The 18506-nt window shown below is 41.8% G+C and overlaps 2 protein-coding genes across 2 annotated transcripts; both read right to left on the bottom strand.

Moving 5' to 3' along the window:
- Positions 1–472: 472 nt before the first annotated feature.
- micall2a (mical-like 2a) lies at positions 473–12227 on the bottom strand. Its single transcript, XM_056406867.1, has 17 exons — positions 12037–12227; positions 11065–11113; positions 9809–9950; positions 9533–9699; positions 9242–9372; positions 8640–9152; positions 8325–8509; positions 7448–7502; positions 6783–6976; positions 5970–6077; positions 5691–5755; positions 5388–5511; positions 2649–2751; positions 2254–2327; positions 2048–2162; positions 1876–1922; positions 473–1783 (listed from the first exon to the last, which is right to left on the bottom strand). Exons 1-17 carry the CDS (start codon positions 12177–12179, stop codon positions 1704–1706), a joined length of 2295 nt encoding a protein of 764 aa, XP_056262842.1. The 5' UTR covers positions 12180–12227; the 3' UTR covers positions 473–1703.
- A 2990-nt stretch (positions 12228–15217) lies between these two features.
- On the bottom strand, positions 15218–17396 carry si:dkey-43p13.5 (visual system homeobox 2). Its single transcript, XM_056406890.1, has 4 exons — positions 17378–17396; positions 16652–16912; positions 16201–16358; positions 15218–15619 (listed from the first exon to the last, which is right to left on the bottom strand). Exons 1-4 carry the CDS (start codon positions 17394–17396, stop codon positions 15218–15220), a joined length of 840 nt encoding a protein of 279 aa, XP_056262865.1.
- Between the last annotated feature and the right edge of the window lie 1110 nt (positions 17397–18506).

Genomic DNA, 18506 nt, shown 5'->3' with positions numbered 1-18506 from the left:
CAGTAGATGGGGCGCAAAGCTTTAATTAACTCTAATATCACACATTCAGTCTCGACTGTCAACCACATCACGCGTGTGCATTTTGTACCAATATCATCCCCAACTCTGCTCAGCTAGAAAGAGCGTGTTCCCAGTTCATGATCACAATGTCACGCATCTCAAAGTGAGGGATATGTAGTTTTACAAGTAGCTGTAATATATTGACGCCGGTGAATTATCTTGGAAGTCGTCAAAAAATTAAAAAACCTTATTAAAAAGGCGTACGATTGCCGCCCAGCTTTAATGCAAAAGGAGTCGCGGCATTGTTGGTTTCTTACTGAAAGCGACGTCTGATCTTGGCAGTCGTGGAATCATCGGTGAAGCCTGAAATACGGGAAGTGGTGTGATAAAAAGTTCAAGGACGTGTTTAAATAGAAAGATGTGTGCCAAAGGAAGCTGTTAAGTAAATAAATCAACCTCTCGTATACGCTAATCTTCAAAGGATTTATTGGGACTACAGATTTCAAGTTTAAAAATACTATAAATGGGAGTACAAGTATGTTTTCAAGAGCACTTAAAGGCAACATTACAGCACATTCCTCACAAACACCGCGGATGCCATTTCCACACATGAATGACTCCACACAACCTTTGAACATTTCTAATAACTCAGGTACGGGGAACATTTCTGATGCAGATATTAGTAAAGAGTAATGTTTAATTAAACCCGGTTTCAAGATAAAGAGCTCAATACAAACCTATAGTTTATAAGCCTTCCCCGGCCATAAGCTACCGCTCTACCTAATCCTCTTTCACATAACATTATTGCATCAGCACAGCTGAACATTTTTGCAGCATTTATAAAATTAGCAAAGAAATTAAGTGTCCGTACTGTGGCAAATTGGATTTCCGAGTTGCTGCCTTGTGCTGTAAAGCAAACCCAGGCTGCCACCTACAGTACGGCGAGAGGGGAGCTGCAGTCTGCAACATGTGTGGCGCTCGGCTTTACGCGTCGTCGGAGCCTTTTTCTTCCCCTCCTGCTAGAATAGCCTTTTTTCGGGACATTTGTTAAAATGCATCATTAAATAAATCCTGAAATAGTTTCATTTCGGCTCAAGACTGTTGAAGGATTACACGTTTATTCTGTGTTCTCGCTGTAATTTGAAAAACCGTGATGGTTTGTGTTTTTAAGTCCCGACATCCAATTCAGTTTGACCCGGTGCAAGTTTTACATTAAACATTCCAATCATTCAATAAATATCTAGAATATTTGCAGAACAAACATGACTGCAATTTTTTTTGTGCGTGTGAAACTCCTCTACTGAAGTAACAATTATATATTTTTTTTAAAAAGGAAAATATTCACTGCTGCATGTTATGTGATTAAACGACATTTAGAAAAATAACCCGTGAAAAACTATTGTGAAGGAACAAGACACCCGTTGTGAAAGCAAAGATTGAATCATATGCCGTTTAGAAATCTTCACTTCAATTAAATAACAGCAAAGACCTGAAGATGAAGATTGAACAAAAACATTGAATTTAACTTTCATCCTAAAATAGTCCGACAACTAGAAACAACCCATGATTTGACCCATTATGCCTCCTCATGACATCTCTTCATGCGTCGTCTCGTTAGCACGCTACGTACTGCAATACTTTAATGAAAAAACATTAGAATGTTTAAAAAGGGGTGATAAATATAAATTTAGTAAAATGTGCCTTTATTCAACTTGTCGTTTACTTCTTCGCCTGAACAGTTTTGAGATGGAGGATTTCCTCTTATTTTTGGCCCTCTTTACTCCTATTCAACAAAAACACATGTATATTAGAATGACGTATTCAAATCGGAAAAAATAAACAAAAAAAGAACAAATCATTTCATGCAATACTTACCAAGATTTTGCATCATTTCATTCAACTGCTGATCCTCCTCCACTTCCCTGAATTGGATTTTAAAAGAATTAAACTCTAGTTTAGCATAGTGTCCCATCTGCATATCAATGTGTTATATTACGAGTATCGGCGTGCATTACTGATCACTCATGTAATGGACACATTGTGTTACCTCAGCCTGTCTCCATCCAGAACCTCCACTATTGCATTTCTGCCATCCACTATCTCCATCAGTCTGTGCAGCAACTTTCTCTCCCGCTGTTGCTCCTCTCTGGACTTTAAATGATCTGCAACGCCACGTTTACACACTTTTTAGTGCTGGAAACTTAAATAAAAAGTGATGGTGACGTTCAGAAGAGTCACATCTGAGATCTCTACCTGGCTTCTCCAGCAGCCTGCGAAGTTCCCCCTCCACACCGGGCTGCTGCTGCTCCAGCTCCTGAGTCCTGGCTCTGGGAGATGCATTCAGGTATCACATGTGTAACAAAACAATAAAAACCTCATTCATTATGCACAGCCGTCCGAAAACAGTATTGAAAAATAAATTTGGTTCGACAGTGAATGAATTGGAATCATTTATATATATATATATATATAAAAAGTGTAAAATAATTCACATTTTTTTTTTAAACAGGCTTCATTTTGATGTATATCATTGGAAAATATTGCAGGGCAATACGTTATTTTATATCAATGAAGGAGCTTCAGCACAAAGTTTAACCCAGACTGCAGTTAAAAGTTCTGAAGATGATTCAAGCTGTAGAAGGACTCACATGTATACGAGCTCCGACTCCTTCCGGATGTACGTCTGCTTCCTTTGAATCAAGTAGAACCAGTCCACCATCAGCGGGTCCGTTAATACGTCTCCCTCCCCCTCTGAGAAACACAACGCAACATGTTTTAAGATTGTGAGATACAATTCGGGACCCTCGACAATCTTTTATCTAGTTCGAAAATCTAGGCACTAATGTGTACACACATACAAAAAAACAATTTTACACCTGTGGACCTTTCAGACTTTTTGGGAAAATGTGCATTTACTATCCAGTTTAACGCAGCTCAACTTAAGGTTCTTACTCGAGACAAATTTAGCTCAAAGATTGGGAGAGAGAGACTTCAGATGGCAATATTTAAATAGCATTTTGACTCAGCCGATATCATTTAATTGCAGTGACTGAGGTTATAGAGCAAGCTGAAGAATCATCGTTTAATCCCATTAAATATTTTAGAAAAAAATAGTATAATCTTATTCTTTACTAAAACAATCAAGAAGCCTCCCCTCATCCAGAATCCTAGCATATTATATTTCCACCAAACCTAGTCTTAGTTTTCATATACAACTGTACTAGATACACAATAATACAATTGACTGCAAAAATAAGAGTTTTGGGGATTATCTGGCTGCAGGATTGTCGAGATGGAGGCCGACTCTCCTCCTGGGACCATGTTAACACTTCACTTACAGGTTTGGAGTAGTCAATCATACACAGCCCTGAACCTGAGGTGTAGGTAACCCCAAGTCTGATACTTTTCATTTAAAGTAAACATCAGCGCAATGTGTTGTAGAAGAAAAATATATATATATCGACTGTATAGTTATCATAAATCTGTTGCATGGACCTGAGCATAGAGTATAACTTTCCTTTTTGTCACAAAAAGCGTGGGCGATTAATCATCTTGGAGTTTGAGACAATAAATTGAACCCGGGGTCAAATAAAAGTCAATAAGAACAACCAACCATTACAATAAATGAGTAATCGCTTGCATAAAACACTGGTTCAGGTTTCTCGAATGTGAAAATGTTTGTCAAATATGAAGATTATCTTTATATCTACAGGTTTTAGACTGCTGGTCCTACAAAACACACTTTTGAAATGTCTCCTTTAGACATTATAATGAACATTTTTCATGATTTTGACATTTTATGGGAACCCCCCCCCCCATGAATTGATTAATCTATAATTAAATTAATCATTAGTTGCAGCCCTACAGTACATACACAGGACCCTGCATTCCTATCTATAATATAATTCCTCATCTAAACCGCCAACCATGATCTAAATATGCAATTTAATATGCAGGGGATGTAGCGCAACACAGGGAATACATGATGAAGCACAGATTTGTCTTCATCACTTATTTAATAATGATTTAGCAAAAATACAGCAGGGATTATCTTTAATATATTTATTTAAAGCCAAAACGTGACGCTTTGACTACGACCGTGATAAATATAAAATGTTATATACCGTTTAAATACTTCCCTAAAGCAGTATTCATGAGTTAGGCATTCCTTCATTATGATATGCACTGCAACACAGCTTGCATTGTAATACCCGAGGAGGTGGATCAATAGATTTCTTATTTAGAGGGAATATTTGCAGAACCCAATTCGTGACAAATCTGCTAAAAACACTCCCCAACGTCACACTTACAATAAGGACCGATCGGCCAGGCACCGAGGACAAGACGGTCTACATTCTGCCATCACTCGAGCGATCGTGATGTTATTTTGAAATGCGTGCGAGTGCCAGTTTTTAGTTTCTCCCACGACAAGTTGAGAGGTAGATGATCTCCTAGGTTCTGTGCAATTGATGTCAAATCCTGGCCAAGCGATTGCATGCTCAGGCTTCCTGGTTGGCAAATAGGAGGGAGGGGGAGAAAAAAGAAAAAAAAACAGTCTGCCATCGACCAGAATATATATTACGATACCCAAGTCATGTTGACCTTGAGCAAAGCAATCAGGCCCCCTACTCCCACCACCTCAAAAGAGAAGCAACATCCCTGTGGGCTGTCTGCGCCGCTCACCTCATTTGGCTGCAGAAACAGTAATAGAAATGGCAGGTAAATCACACACACCAATCTCCAGCTGATGGCGCGCACGTGTGTGTGTGTGTGTCCCGTCTTGGCAACCACTACTCACACAACTCTGCACCAGAGATGCTCCGACTGACGCGGCAGTGGGATTCAGCAGTTTGCGCAAATACAATAAAATATCAAAGTTTGGGTCAAGTTTATTCACCTGCAGAAGTGACCATTGAATCCACAACTCCTGCTTCAAAATAAGTGAGAACGAGAGTGTTTATTTTTAAGAATCGCACACGGCTCAATTGACACGTCAACATGAAAGCGTGTGAGTGTGTCTAAACAAGGAAAAGGAAGACAGTGGGAACTAGAGTGACCGCCTCGTGGTTCTATGCCTCACCCGGTCAGGTTACAGTTCACATCCACGTCCGTCAGAAACGTCATCGCTACATACTTTTTTATAGGCATTTGTGTGAAACTGTCATAATTTGCATATTCATTCTTGAGTTACGAATAAAGAACTGCGTCTTGTGAGACGCGAAGGACCTTGACTGTAAAACACCAAATTCTAATCCGTTCATCTTTAAGTCCAGGTTGCCAAATTTGAAAAATAACTCGGAAGGATTCCTGCGATGTGTTCGTGAGATTGAACCGGACGGACGACATCTGGCCACGTCTGTTGAGGAAGAGTGACGTAAACAAAGTACCTTCCTCACAGCTGCGGAGTTTCTTTTCCAGCTCCACGCCCTCCTGCTCCAAACGAGCCAAGTTTGTCTCGATATCGTTCAGATCCGTCTCAATCTGCTCCACTGGAATGTGATGAGACTTCACCTGAGAGAAAGCAAAAGAACTTAAGTCACAGCCGATAGATACATCTTCAATTTTCGGACGCTTAAACTTTAAGAAGGTGGTCCATTTAAAAAAAAACATTTTTTTACTCGGAATCTAATAAAAGCATATTTGTAAAGCTGTTAATTAATCTCTTAAGAGACTTAATGGAGGGAACTTACAGACGGTGACCTCATTTCAGTCCTGGAGGCGTTGGTGGGTGACAAATACTTTCCCGTTTTAGCACCTAAGAGGTAGATAAAATAGGATTAGATACTTCTTTTATGGCATATTTTCCACACAAAAAAAAGCATCGTCACATAAGACTTTACCTGATTTATTTCCAGTAAAAATATTAAAGAAATCACGACGCATATTAAACCAACGAGATGGCTTTGGCCATGTATGTGTGGTTTCGATGACATAAAAAAAAAATACATTTTAAAAAGCTGTAAACAGACCTGACGGATGTCTGCGATTGGCTGAAGCAGTCGATGAAGAACTAATAGATTCCACAGCTGGCCGTCTGTTTGGGGATTTCACAGGCGAGGAACTCCCATGTTTAAAACCTGAAGTAAGGACAAGGAGGTTTACACGGAGTCGCTCAGCAGAGTTCACTCTGCTAACGTTTGTTCTAGCCATGCCAGATCTCAAAGTCGGGCTGTCAGTCATATTTCCCCCAAGGCCTTAAGATCTTTTCAAATAAATACCACACCAACTCTTTACACCGAATTAAATCGTATCCCATGCATCTTTTTTTGTTGTTGCCGTTTTACTTTCATATCCACTACTGCAGTTTCGAAATATGACAGCACGTATCTTCACTTCAGAACTATTTCACTATTTTTTTAAAGCTTGGAGTCGGGCACTTGAAGAAAGATATTGGTGAATGAGGCCCAATGTTTATGTGTTCGGCCAAAACGTTGCTATTTTTGGTTCACCATCACCACTCGCATGGCGCCAGCAACAGCAGGAAGCCGTTTTTCAGCAAAGAAAAGCTGGAGTATTATTAGTGGTGAATTATCACATAAAAAAGCCAAATACTTCACTCAGAGTGGATAGTGGACATTTGCAAATAGTATAATTAACACATACATAACATATATAGATTGTAAAATGTATAGTCTAGACACATTCTTTAAAGTTCTATATCTATGCACCTTATTGGCAAATAACTGATGATGATAAGTGTACATTCTGAAAACTCAAACTACAAACTGGCTATACTAGATTATTATTATTATTCTGCATTATCACGTTCAGAAGGGACTCACTTGGGTGTCCAGACCCGAGGGGAGGTTTCTTCGGAGAGATTTCCTGAAAGTGTTCAGAATGGACCGGAGCAAAACTAACTGGAGGTGCTGGAGGTGTTGGAGTCGAGGGAGGCCTTGTCGTTCTATTGGGGACAGAAGAGGAAGTCGTGGACTCAAATCCAGATTTATGTGTCCCGGTAGAGGCTTCAGCATCTCTGGGAGAAAGACAATGAAAAAAAAAAATACTTTAAGAATTTTCTCATTTAAAAACAGCGTAAAAGTAGCTTTCATCCGACAGATTTAATGCACCTACTGTAACAGCCATAAAGAATGAAAATATAACAGGCCTCACCTTTTATTTTGTAATGATTAAAAAAAAGGCAGGGATTGTAGGAATCATCAGCAGGAGTTAGAAATTAAAATCTAGTGTTAAGAGTGGGGAAGGTTCAGGCCCGGCACTCCCTGGGGCTCTTTAGGACGGGGGACAGAGAGAGCTGCTGCACTCTCAGCCAGTCAACACTAACACAGAAGGTAGAAGCTCTGCGACGCTGCGTTCTGGAGAGTGAATAAGCTGAATGGTCAGTGTTGTTTGAAGACAAGATATCGTCCACCCGTGTGACATTCCCCACGTCCACCTAGTGAGTTATTAGGCAATAGTGAAAATGAAGACGCTCGAGGATACTCACTTTAAATCTAGCTCGAGTTTCACAGGTCTGAGCTTCATTTGCCCCCAGACTGGATCTGCAGACAAACGATTTAGACAGAAGAAGTTGAGGGAATGACTTTAAAAGCAACGCTCGTCAGTACTTCATCCGTCACTTGCATTTGAAATCATTCTTTAGATTTCAAAACCGGTGGGACGTCGTCACGTTGACCTTTTTTCTTTGACATCTGCTTTAGCAATTAAGAGTGCACTCAAAGTCATTCAACTTCCTGTACACCGTAAACAAAAGACTCCCCAGACTCTTCTCCTTGTCACAGCTCATAATAAGTGCAGCTACTGGTTTCATTATCTAGTCTCTCACAACAATACCCTCAAGTAAATGATTCCCACATGCACATCTGTATTAAAAAATAAAATAAAATTAGGTCATAATCTATGCATGAGACAAGCAGATAAATTCACAAACTGGTACATTTCTGGTGTTCTTGATTTCCAAACCAGTTGAAGTCATGGTCAATATGTGATGCATATTAACTGGCAATATATAATTCCTTTAAACAAGTGGAAAACTTTTGTGGAAAAAAAAAAATCAGTAATTGTGTTTCTTTCTGAAAAAGCACCCGACTGTCAGGATGCTGAACCCGTGAATGCACATCCATCCAAGGAATGACAGTTCAACTATGGAACTTCATTAAAAGTGAGGGACAGAAATTAAAATGTCAGTATCCAGCATTGTGGCCACATCAGGGGCTGGTTAAATAGGCCAAAGATGACAAAAGGGCTTTTGTTTTCAATGAATGTGTCGTGAGACCGACGGGAAGAGTGAAGGTGGGGGTGGATGCTGGCTGGATGTCAAATAGTGGATCAGGAACAACTGAAATGAATTTAGTCGCGCTTGCCTCTGGCAGTTGTGTGTACAGTTGTTGGCCTCGCGTCGTCTTTGTTGATGGTCTTCAGACATGGCGGCTGCTGATTGTTTGTCTGGCTGCTGGAGGGTTGTCCTGCCCAGTGTCCTGCTGGGACTTGGCTGCATTTATCTTTTCTCCAACCAGAGCTGTCAGCTGAACTTGGCTCGTCTCCAAACCTGCAAGGAGGGGAAGCCCTCACCGTCAGCCTTAATAACAGAAGTCATTACAGACTATACAGACAGTGGGATGGGATAGAAATATCAAAATGGACTCGTGGCCACAGGAAGTGGACAGCGCGGTGCTCACCGTCTCTCCGCTGATCGAAGCGTGAACGGGTGTTTGTTGTTATTGTTGCAGTTTTCCGCAGCCAGTGTCTTTCCGATGGTCGTCCCGGCTCTGCTCTCATCACCGGGACCCTTCAGTGGGACCGTTGCACTTACGAGAACACTCGAGGGCTCTGCGGGCTTCCGGTTACCGACCGAGGCCTCCGCGAGTGGCTCTGCAGCCTGGAAGAACCTCTGCCGGGCCGTCTGCGTCTTCTGGGCTGAGGCCGTCCAGGACTGGGCAGGTTTCGGAGGAGTGACTGGCTTCAGGACCATATTCAGAGGGGCTGACGGCACAGAAGAGGGGCGCGGGGCAGGCTGGGTCTGGCCGGCTCCGTTAAAACGCACAGCTGAACTGGCGGGTCCGTTTTTGACGGCGGACTCGGAGGAGGAAGACGGTTTGCAACTGTTCTGGTGGGCGTTACAGATAAAAGTGTCTGGATTCTTCCCAGGTTTGTAGCCTCCCGCATGAAGGACGCTGGAGCAGTCGCTGCATCTGGTGGGAGTTTATTAGCATGAAATAATGAATGCAATAAAACAGTACACGGCGGCAAAAGCATCAATGAATATTGATTCAATCCTCACTTGAAACAGCTTCTGTGATAGAGCTTGCCGTCCACCAAGTGCCTCTGAACCAGATGAACGTGGCTCCTGCATGCAACACATTTGCTATTGAGAGTCCCATTTTTGTTGGTGTTTTCTGCACGAACTGCCTTCTGTAAACAGAAAACTAAAACTCAGCAAAATGCTCTATCCAAACACGCATTTCATTTATCTTGTTAACATCAATCAAACCACTAAAGACAAACAAATAGCCTTTGTTCTCATACATAAAACAGTAAACATCCATAATTCAAAATGTTTTGACGATCTGACCTGAACAGCAGCTCTGGCCAGCCGGGGTGAGGCGTGGGCAGCGGGAGAGGAAGGTAAACGATTCTCAATGGCGTTTTTAGACACAAAGCTTTTGGCGACCACTGGGAGATTCTTTTTCTCCAACGGCTCCTCCTTGGAGCCCTCTGCTGGCCTTTTTACACCTCCCACTGAGGAAAAGTGAAACACCATCAGTGTCAATCATCACACTGTAGCGCCAGAGAGAGAGAACTGGCTACTCAACACGCTAAAGGATATTTAAACCGGCCGTATTCTCACTGGGAGGCCGTCCTTTGAAGTAGTTGTAGTACTGGGAGACGTAAGTGAGAATGCTCAGCCGGTCTGGGATCCTTAAAGCCACCATATCTTCTGCATCTAACAGAGCTGGAATCCCCAACTTCTCCTCTGCGACCTGAAAAGCCTTTAGAACAAAATTGCACAGTTTAACAAAAAGCCCATGGTTTATTTATTGGTCGTGTGCGATGCACCAAGTAAACACATTTTTCCACCGAATAAAAACAACATGGTTTTCACTGGGCTCTGTAATGTCAGCGCCTACGATTACAGCGTGTGTAAAAATGTCAGACAATACAATCTACTTTAAATAGACGAGCAGTAGTCTGTGGCTCGAGGCCAGCGAGGTCTGTATAATGAATAGCACACTTCCTGTGAGCTCGGAGGATAAGAAAGGGGATGGAGGGAGCAGGATACCGGGGCATTGTTTGGGGCCTGGACATGCTCATTAAATGAATACCAAGTCCACCAACATACAAAGACAGAGCACAAAAGATAAAGAATGTAGGATCCGTTTGGCTGGTTTCCCTAAAGCAAGCGGACAATTTCTTATTTAACAACTTGTAAAATAACCACCTGTGAGAAACATGACACTTTTCATGAAATATAGAAGAAGAACGGTGTGAATGAATGTAACATTCACGCCCCGGTGTTTCGGTAGGGGGAGCATCGTCAACGCCGGATTAAAACTAAAACATGATGTAACATTATTCTGGGGCCACGAGTGTAAAAGTTCTTCTTTTGTAACCTTTTAAGAAAAAAAAAGAAAAAAACAGACTTGAGTGAACCGTCATCCCGAGGATCGAGTGACGGAGGATAGCGAGCCTCATCCAAAATGAATGGCATGGAGAGCCTCTCCCCTGAGCTCAGGTTGGCTGCTGACACCGACGGGATCCTCTCAGACAACAAGGGAGTCACCCCGGTCAAATGGAAGAAGACTAAATAATGGAGAGGTCCCAGTTGAGTTGCTACTGGTCAAGTTGGGGGGGATTCACACAATATATAGGAGGTCAAGTGGGCTGAAGTGGAGGGAAGATTCAGAAACTTTACTGAAACGGCTCAATATTGGAACAATACAGTAAATGCCAAGTGGAGAACAAACACTGTGTATCTATGGATGTGCAGTCATGTGCGAGGGGCTTAATGAAGTGGATGTTTTATGCTACATCGGCTTGTGAAGCTCCACTATGATCCTCATCCACGCAACGCAGCGAAAAAGCTCCAACAACTTGAGATCTTACCAGGCTGTTGTTCTCAAACACATCCTCCTCTCTGAGTGAGTCATAGTCTCTGGGAAAACACAAAGAACACAGAGAAGTCAGTCGTAGTGGTGAGAACACCGAACAACGACTCAGAGGATTTAAAAACTAATATAACAAAAGGTTACACCACCATGGCAGCATCTATTAATCTGATACAGCATGATATTCATATCAGAATAAACCACTCTTTATTAATACCGTGTGCCAAAGACACGCAACATTGTAGAAACTACATTAAAAAAGGATTGCAGGTCATCCAGGTTTTCACGGGACTCAATAATGGAAGAATATGTACTTGTTAACCCGTCTCACTTACATGAGGTCCGGTCTGTACTTGTCAACCAGACTAAAGGGTTAACTCACATGAGGTCTGTACTGGTCTACCAGTCTAAAGGGTTAACTCACATGAGGTCTGTACTTGTCGACCAGTCTAAAGGGTTAACTCACATGAGGTCTGTACTTGTATACCAGTCTAAATGGTTAACTCACATGAGGTCTGTACTGGTCTACCAGTCTAAAGGGTTAACTCACATGAGGTCTGTACTTGTCGACCAGTCTAAAGGGTTAACTCACATGAGGTCTGTACTTGTATACCAGTCTAAAGGGTTAACTCACATGAGGTCTGTACTTGTCAACCAGACTAAAGGGTTAACTTACATGAGGTCTGTACTTGTCGACCAGTCTAAAGGGTTAACTCACATGAGGTCTGTACTGGTCTACCAGTCTAAAGGGTTAACTCACATGAGGTCTGTACTTGTCTACCAGTCTAAATGGTTAACTCACATGAGGTCTGTACTGGTCTACCAGTCTAAATGGTTAACTCACATGAGGTCTGTACTGGTCTACCAGTCTAAAGGGTTAACTCACATGAGGTCTGTACTGGTCTACCAGTCTAAAGGGTTAACTCACATGAGGTCTGTACTTGTCGACCAGTCTAACGGGTTAACTCACATGAGGTCCGGTCTGTACTTGTGGATGAGCGCACAGAAAGCCAGCCCGTTCTTGAAGGAGGTCGTCATGTTGGTGATGGCCACATGTCGGTAGCCATCACACTGCATCCTGCACCACTGCTCCAGAGCCTTGATGGCAGCCATGCTCCCCGCGCGACGGGCACAGACAGACAGAGACACAGAGAGAGGCAGACGGACCTACGTCCCGCAGAACAGGCGCAGTAGGAGTCGTGTGGAGGAGTCGGAGGAAAGAGGTAAAAACAGAGCGCGTCGGTTCGGGGTTCCGGTCGTGATGCGCGGCGCTGCAGCTGCGTCCTGTTTGCTCTCTCCACCTGAACGACAGGCGGCACGAGCTGCTCTTGCGCGAGCCGGCACTCATTACACTAATTAACACCGTCATTAAACAGCTGTTGTGTAAAACGCGACTGAAAGGCACGTCGTTTATCTGCTGTGCATAATTCATGCACTTGTTTGTTTGTTTGTTTTTTGCTAAATTAATAAATTCACATATCTTCATAAATAACTTGTGGTTATTCATTTTCAAACAAGTTGACCCCATATGCAGGGTACTATTATATTTAGTGACAATTAAAGGGTGTGTTTGTGAACATACAACCCTCAAATGTAACCTTGAGGCTAAATGAAGACTTATATGATTTGTTGTATACTCTCATATTTTCATGACATACTTGAGACTTTTTTTATGACACACAATATATGGCAGACTAATTCACAACTTTTTTCAGTTTTTTTTATATGCCTTGGAGTCCTATTTGTATATGGAATACTATATTAACACAATTGTTATATGGCATATGATACTAACGTTTAAATAATGTTATACAATGTTTTACGACAACATTTCCATGGCAGTAAACCATGACTGGACTATACTAAGATATTTTTCTGAAGATTTTCTTTATGGTATACGATTAGTCTTTGACACGCTATAAATGTCTGAATACATCCATCATACTTCATGACATATAGTACACTGTGCCTTTAAGAAAAAATAAATTAGACACTCTTCACTTCTATTTATTTTCAGCATACAATACAATGGCTGTGTGACTTTGTTTGACATATTTACCACGACTGTTTTTTATGACTTTTCTTTGCACTATTCTGACTTTGACTTACGACCTTTTGTTACTTATTCCAACTAACTATACTATGACTTCTTCTAAAATTGGGTACAATGAATTTTTCAGATAGACTATCGTACAACGTTTTAATTATTTAATTTGCAAACTATTCAGACTTTTTTTTCAAATGTACATTGTGAAAGGTATATATTGGACTCTCATCTTGGTATAAAAATATATCTTGAATTGAACGCACCATAAAATTCTTCTTTTTGTCCTCCCCATAGAGGAGGACGATGCTGTAGAATTTCTGAAGTAATTAAACTGCAGGCTCGGCCAGAATATCATGGTGAGTTTGCAGTATGGGAACAACAGAACTATGACATACATCCCCCCCCCACACACACACACACACACTCACAGTCATCTTTGGCCTAATTGGGGCCAACTATTGTCACGTACACATTCTTCCCCAATTAGCCCATATTACTGTGTCCCAAAACATTTGAGAGAAAACTTTTAAATTGAATTGTTTTGGGCAACTTTATAAGACTTGTACTCTGAAAGTTTGTTTAAAAAAAAGAAGAAGGACTGTTTGAATAGTCCTTCCACTTGAACAGGAAACAAAATAAGTTTATTATTTCAACGTGCTTCTCTGACCCATATTGTGAACGACCAGCACAAGCCTCATACACCGCAAGACAAAAAGTAGAAGCAGAGTAATCCACCTTTTTAAAGTTTCACTCTGGTGCACACAACACATAGGAGATTTGTGACCACAGTGAAAAGAAGTTTATGCATTAGTTGGATTTTAACAGCACTCACATGTCTGAACTATTAATCTCATCTCGTCTACGGACATCTTCATACCCAGAAGGGGGCAGCGTTACACTGCCCTGTCAGAGAACTAGCCCACTCCCCTGAACCCTGGTCAAACTGACCATACATGTAACTATATTTATGTCAAGTTGAAGTCCAACGTGATTCATGCCAACAAATCATGTCATATTTTTAAAAAAAATATGATGTAACATATTGTGGGGAGTCGTTGAAGACCTCAAAACTCACAGGATTATGAAATGCTTCCAAAATCCACCGCTATCTTTGTTTAAAAAGTTTAATTATCACATAATAATAAAGTCTGCAGTTTTAGAAATTGGATTGAATTTCCAAAACCAGATTAAGGATTGATAGCACATTTATTTTACTTCATTTATTTGCCGCAGCCGTTATGAATTATTTGTTCATCCTTATATATAAAATGTTGGACATTGATTGTTTATCTCTGCCCTTAGAATGGGCCTTCAAATCTTTTTAAAAGACATCTCTTCATGGAATCTGTGTCATTGCCAACGAAAAATGATTGTGCACTATACTTTCTTGATGCAAATAGTCACTTGTTATATATACCCACTCACTCTTCATGATTTCATTTTTTTTTTGCTATTCCCATTGTTTCCCGTGAGGACGTGCGGCTGCATGCAGACATCCTGCACGTCTGTGAAACCCGAGAGGTCAGGGATGAGTCGGCCATTAGTGGAATTATTTAGACATGATTTCACTGCATCCGATTTCAGCTGCGCTCCAATAATATTATTTATCATTTGTCATCTGTTCAAGACTGTCACACAGTGTGTGTGTGTGTGTGTCATTCTGAGTTGACAACCTAAGTCGCATTCAGCTGAAAACTGCGTTGAAAATAAAGAGACATAAACAGCACATTCATGTGAGATAAACAATCACTTCTTAAAGGAATAAAAAACAAAAATATATACATTTATATCCAAAAGATAAAGCATTGATGCGTTTACCACCCAAACTTAAAAAGAACTTTAAAAAGTTCTATATAAACAAAAAAGGTCTGGAGATGTCATCAGAGGTGAGTTGGAAGATGAGATTGATAATCGTGCGGCAAGATAAATACGTGTTTATTATTTGATCGGAAAGCATGTAAAACATTTCTTTAAGGTTTTATAAAAAGCTAAATAATGAAGCTCCTCATCCCAAATTGCTATAAAAAAAGTACGTTACTGCATATTAATAGTGCCTACGCTGTGTCTCTATTATTATCTGTACAAACAGGAAGAAGGAAGACTATCAATCGTCGTGCGCGGCGTCGTCTTCCTGCGTTTGCGACATGTTTACGGCGCCGTGGAGCTCGGCCTCGTGCTCTCTGGCTTTGGCCCTCAGCTTTGCGATGCTGCAGGTTCGGAGCTCGTCTGAGCTCGGCCCCTCCGGCCTCTCCCACTTCCCCGACCTCTGGGTCACGGGCTGCACGCGCACGCTCAGCGCAGCACTCACAGTTTTTGTCCACGGATAGTTTTCTCCTTCCTGTCGACCGTCTCGCTGCTCGCCGGTAGAACCTTCCGTCTGCCGTTTCAAACCCCTCCTCGCTTTCTCAGACGTTTCATCGTCGTCCCTTTTTACGTGAGGCCCTCCGACGTGGCCCTGGAGTTTCAGCTGCCGCCTCATCTTGGCGCGGCGATTTTGAAACCACACCTGGAAGGAAATAAGGGAACATTACATTGAAATGACAGGAAAGTCTAAATAGATGAATGCACTTGTAACGTCTTTTCAAAATGACAGAAAAAGATATTTGGCTCTAAGTTACTGTCAAAGTTCAAAATAAACTTTCCCACACTGACATATTTGAGCAGTTATTTAAGGATATGTTCGCATTCAAGTCAACTGACATGACGATTGAACGTGTTATGCTGTAATCATCATCATAAAATGCCTGTCTGACGCAGTTCCAAATGCATTTAAAAGAAAAAACGTGAAAAAGATATCGACTTCATTCAACTTACGCAGACTGCTGAAGCTTCAGATGAAAATAATTATATTCCAGACACTTTTTCTCCCTGAAAATCTGTGTGAAAACCTCGATATTGTTTAATACTTTGATATCTTAATTAGAAATCTGTGTGGATTTAAAAAATATTTGTCACTTGGCACTGATGGACTTACAAAAACATAAACATGGCTGAAGAGCTTCATCTATTTATACACCGTATAAAAAAAAAACCTTCATCTGAATGAGTAGGAAGCGAACATTTCCAGGAGTTCAGTGTGCCAATTACCTGGACTCTGGCCTCGATGAGGTCCAGTCTGAGGGCCAGGGCTTCCCTCATGAAGATGTCGGGGTAGTGGGTGGTCTCGAAGGCCTTCTCCAGCTCCTCCAGCTGCCAGCTGCTGTAGTTGGCCCGTGCGCGACGCTGCTTCACTGGCCTCTGATCATCTGGAAAGCACAGCGCGAGCCCCAATTACACACAATCGCCAACGGGTGACAAGGAACTAATGGCTCTGGATTGGATAATTAGCAAAGCAATCATTAGGCCTACTTAAACAGGGCTTGATAATTGATTGTTAGTTACGAGCTGTCAGCCGATGCTTTGTAAACATTTACACTGCGATCGGATGCTCGTCACCGACCGTCTTTAAAAACCGACTGCGTGTCAAACTGTGCCAGTGTGGCTGTGCGCAAGTGCCGTACCGCTCGTCCCATTTCCCCCCGCTGTCGTTTGAACTCACCCGTGACCTCTGTGAGCGGCCCCATCCCGACCGCCTGCGTGGCCAGGAGAAAAGCTTCCTTGCACGGCTCTGGCTGCAGATAATTCCTCAAGGATTCAAAGCTGATGAAGGGCCCCGGGATCAGAATCTGAGGTTGAGAGCCCAGTCTGGTTGGGAATGCAGGGAAAAAGTGAGCTGCAGGTGAATGGAAAACTGCAGGCAGCAGAGCAGATACCAGTTGTCCTGGGCCAAACATGTCCATGCTGGGAAGAGCCCGATATACTCAGTCAGTCCACTGGAAAGGGCCAGGTGGACTCCTACGGGGATACAGATGGAATGGTGAAATGCATCCCAATGTCCATAGAAAGAAGAAGAGAAAACAGTTCCGATTGTCTGCTGGGTGTATCTGTCCAGGTGGGGGTTCAACGTGCTGCATGTGGCTAAGCGCAGGGATTATGTGTTGCCTGAGGACCAAAGGTAACGCTTGAGTAGTAGAGGTGGTCTCACCTTAGCTTTCTGTGCTTTTTCCTCCAAATCCTCTCCCCCGCCTCTCCCAGTCACATGACCTCCAAACAGACAGCGGGGCTCTGTTTATAGGACGTGAAACATCCAGCCCGTGATTCACTTCTCAGTGGATTATCAGTGTTATTCTATAAGTGTTTGCCGTGTTCGTCATGACTTTTTTTCCAACCACAATCCGGTTCTGACATTTTAGTGATCGGGCTATATGATTCTCTGTCTGCTCACCTGGGACAAGTTGTAACATCTTTGGCTTCTGCAGTTTTGAAATCGGTGAGATGGACGTGAGCTCAGTGTGTGGAAACTCGAGTTTTGAAGATGAGTAATGCTCATTGAGAAGAAGTTGGCCCGGAAGATGCGCACACAACTCTTAACCGTTGAACAGTTGTAAAGTAGAATGAGAACAAATTACTGCAAGTAATACATCATGTTGTTCAGTCCTCCGGGGAGAAAACAAGCAGCAGATCCTGAACAGCAGGTTCCAGGATAAACACACTCCCTCTGACAACAATGGGACGACCCTAAAAGCTCATTTACTGAATGTTTTAAATCCCTCTGAGTAACTTTTTGTTTACTCTGTTGTTGATTTAATTTTATTGTTTTTTTTCTTATTATTTTTTCTAAAGCTGCGGTTTATTTTCCACCTCGCTGTGACCGGCTGTGTGAAAATGATCACGTCTGTTAACTTAACACAAATCCCTTCGAGTAGAAATCCACTAATGAAATGAACGAGGTAAACAAGGTGGCACGAAAGTGTGAGAATAACAAACAACTAAATGATGGTGCTTTAATCCTAAAACTTTTTTATGATTATACATCTATGTCGTCTATAACGTTGGAACTTTGACCACACGTAGTGCCTAACGTATGGATTTCTGGAAAAGGTCTATATCTAAAATGATATAAAAAAATAACGAAAAGTCGCAGTTATACCTTTTGATTAAGAAAATAAAGTCACTTTTTTGGATCCGCATTGTCCGATAGTCAGGAAGTTTGTGAAACGACCTCCTGGGTTTTTCAGACTTTTAATTTAAATAGAAGCTGATTCTTTACACTGTGACCCGGCTAATTTCTTGGGAGTTCTTCCTGACCCCATGTGAGGTCAAAGGACAGGGATGTCGTATGTGTCCAGATTATAAAGCCCTCTGAGGCCAATTTATAATTTCTGATATTGGGCTATATAAAATAAACTGAATTGAATTGAACTAATAAGTGCATATTGAGCACATACCCAAAGTTAGATCTAATCAAACTCATTTAATATGTGTTTTGTGGAATGTACTGGTACAAAACTAGAAAGGCCATTTCTTAAACCTTCTAACACTCACTACCACGAGGTTTCCAGATGGAGCCTCAG

The sequence above is a fragment of the Pseudoliparis swirei genome, chromosome 23, assembly GCF_029220125.1.
Source record: "Pseudoliparis swirei isolate HS2019 ecotype Mariana Trench chromosome 23, NWPU_hadal_v1, whole genome shotgun sequence".
Taxonomy (NCBI): domain Eukaryota; kingdom Metazoa; phylum Chordata; class Actinopteri; order Perciformes; family Liparidae; genus Pseudoliparis; species Pseudoliparis swirei.
The sequence above is the reverse complement of the archived record's forward strand: the minus strand, read 5'-3'. Positions and strand labels throughout refer to the sequence as shown.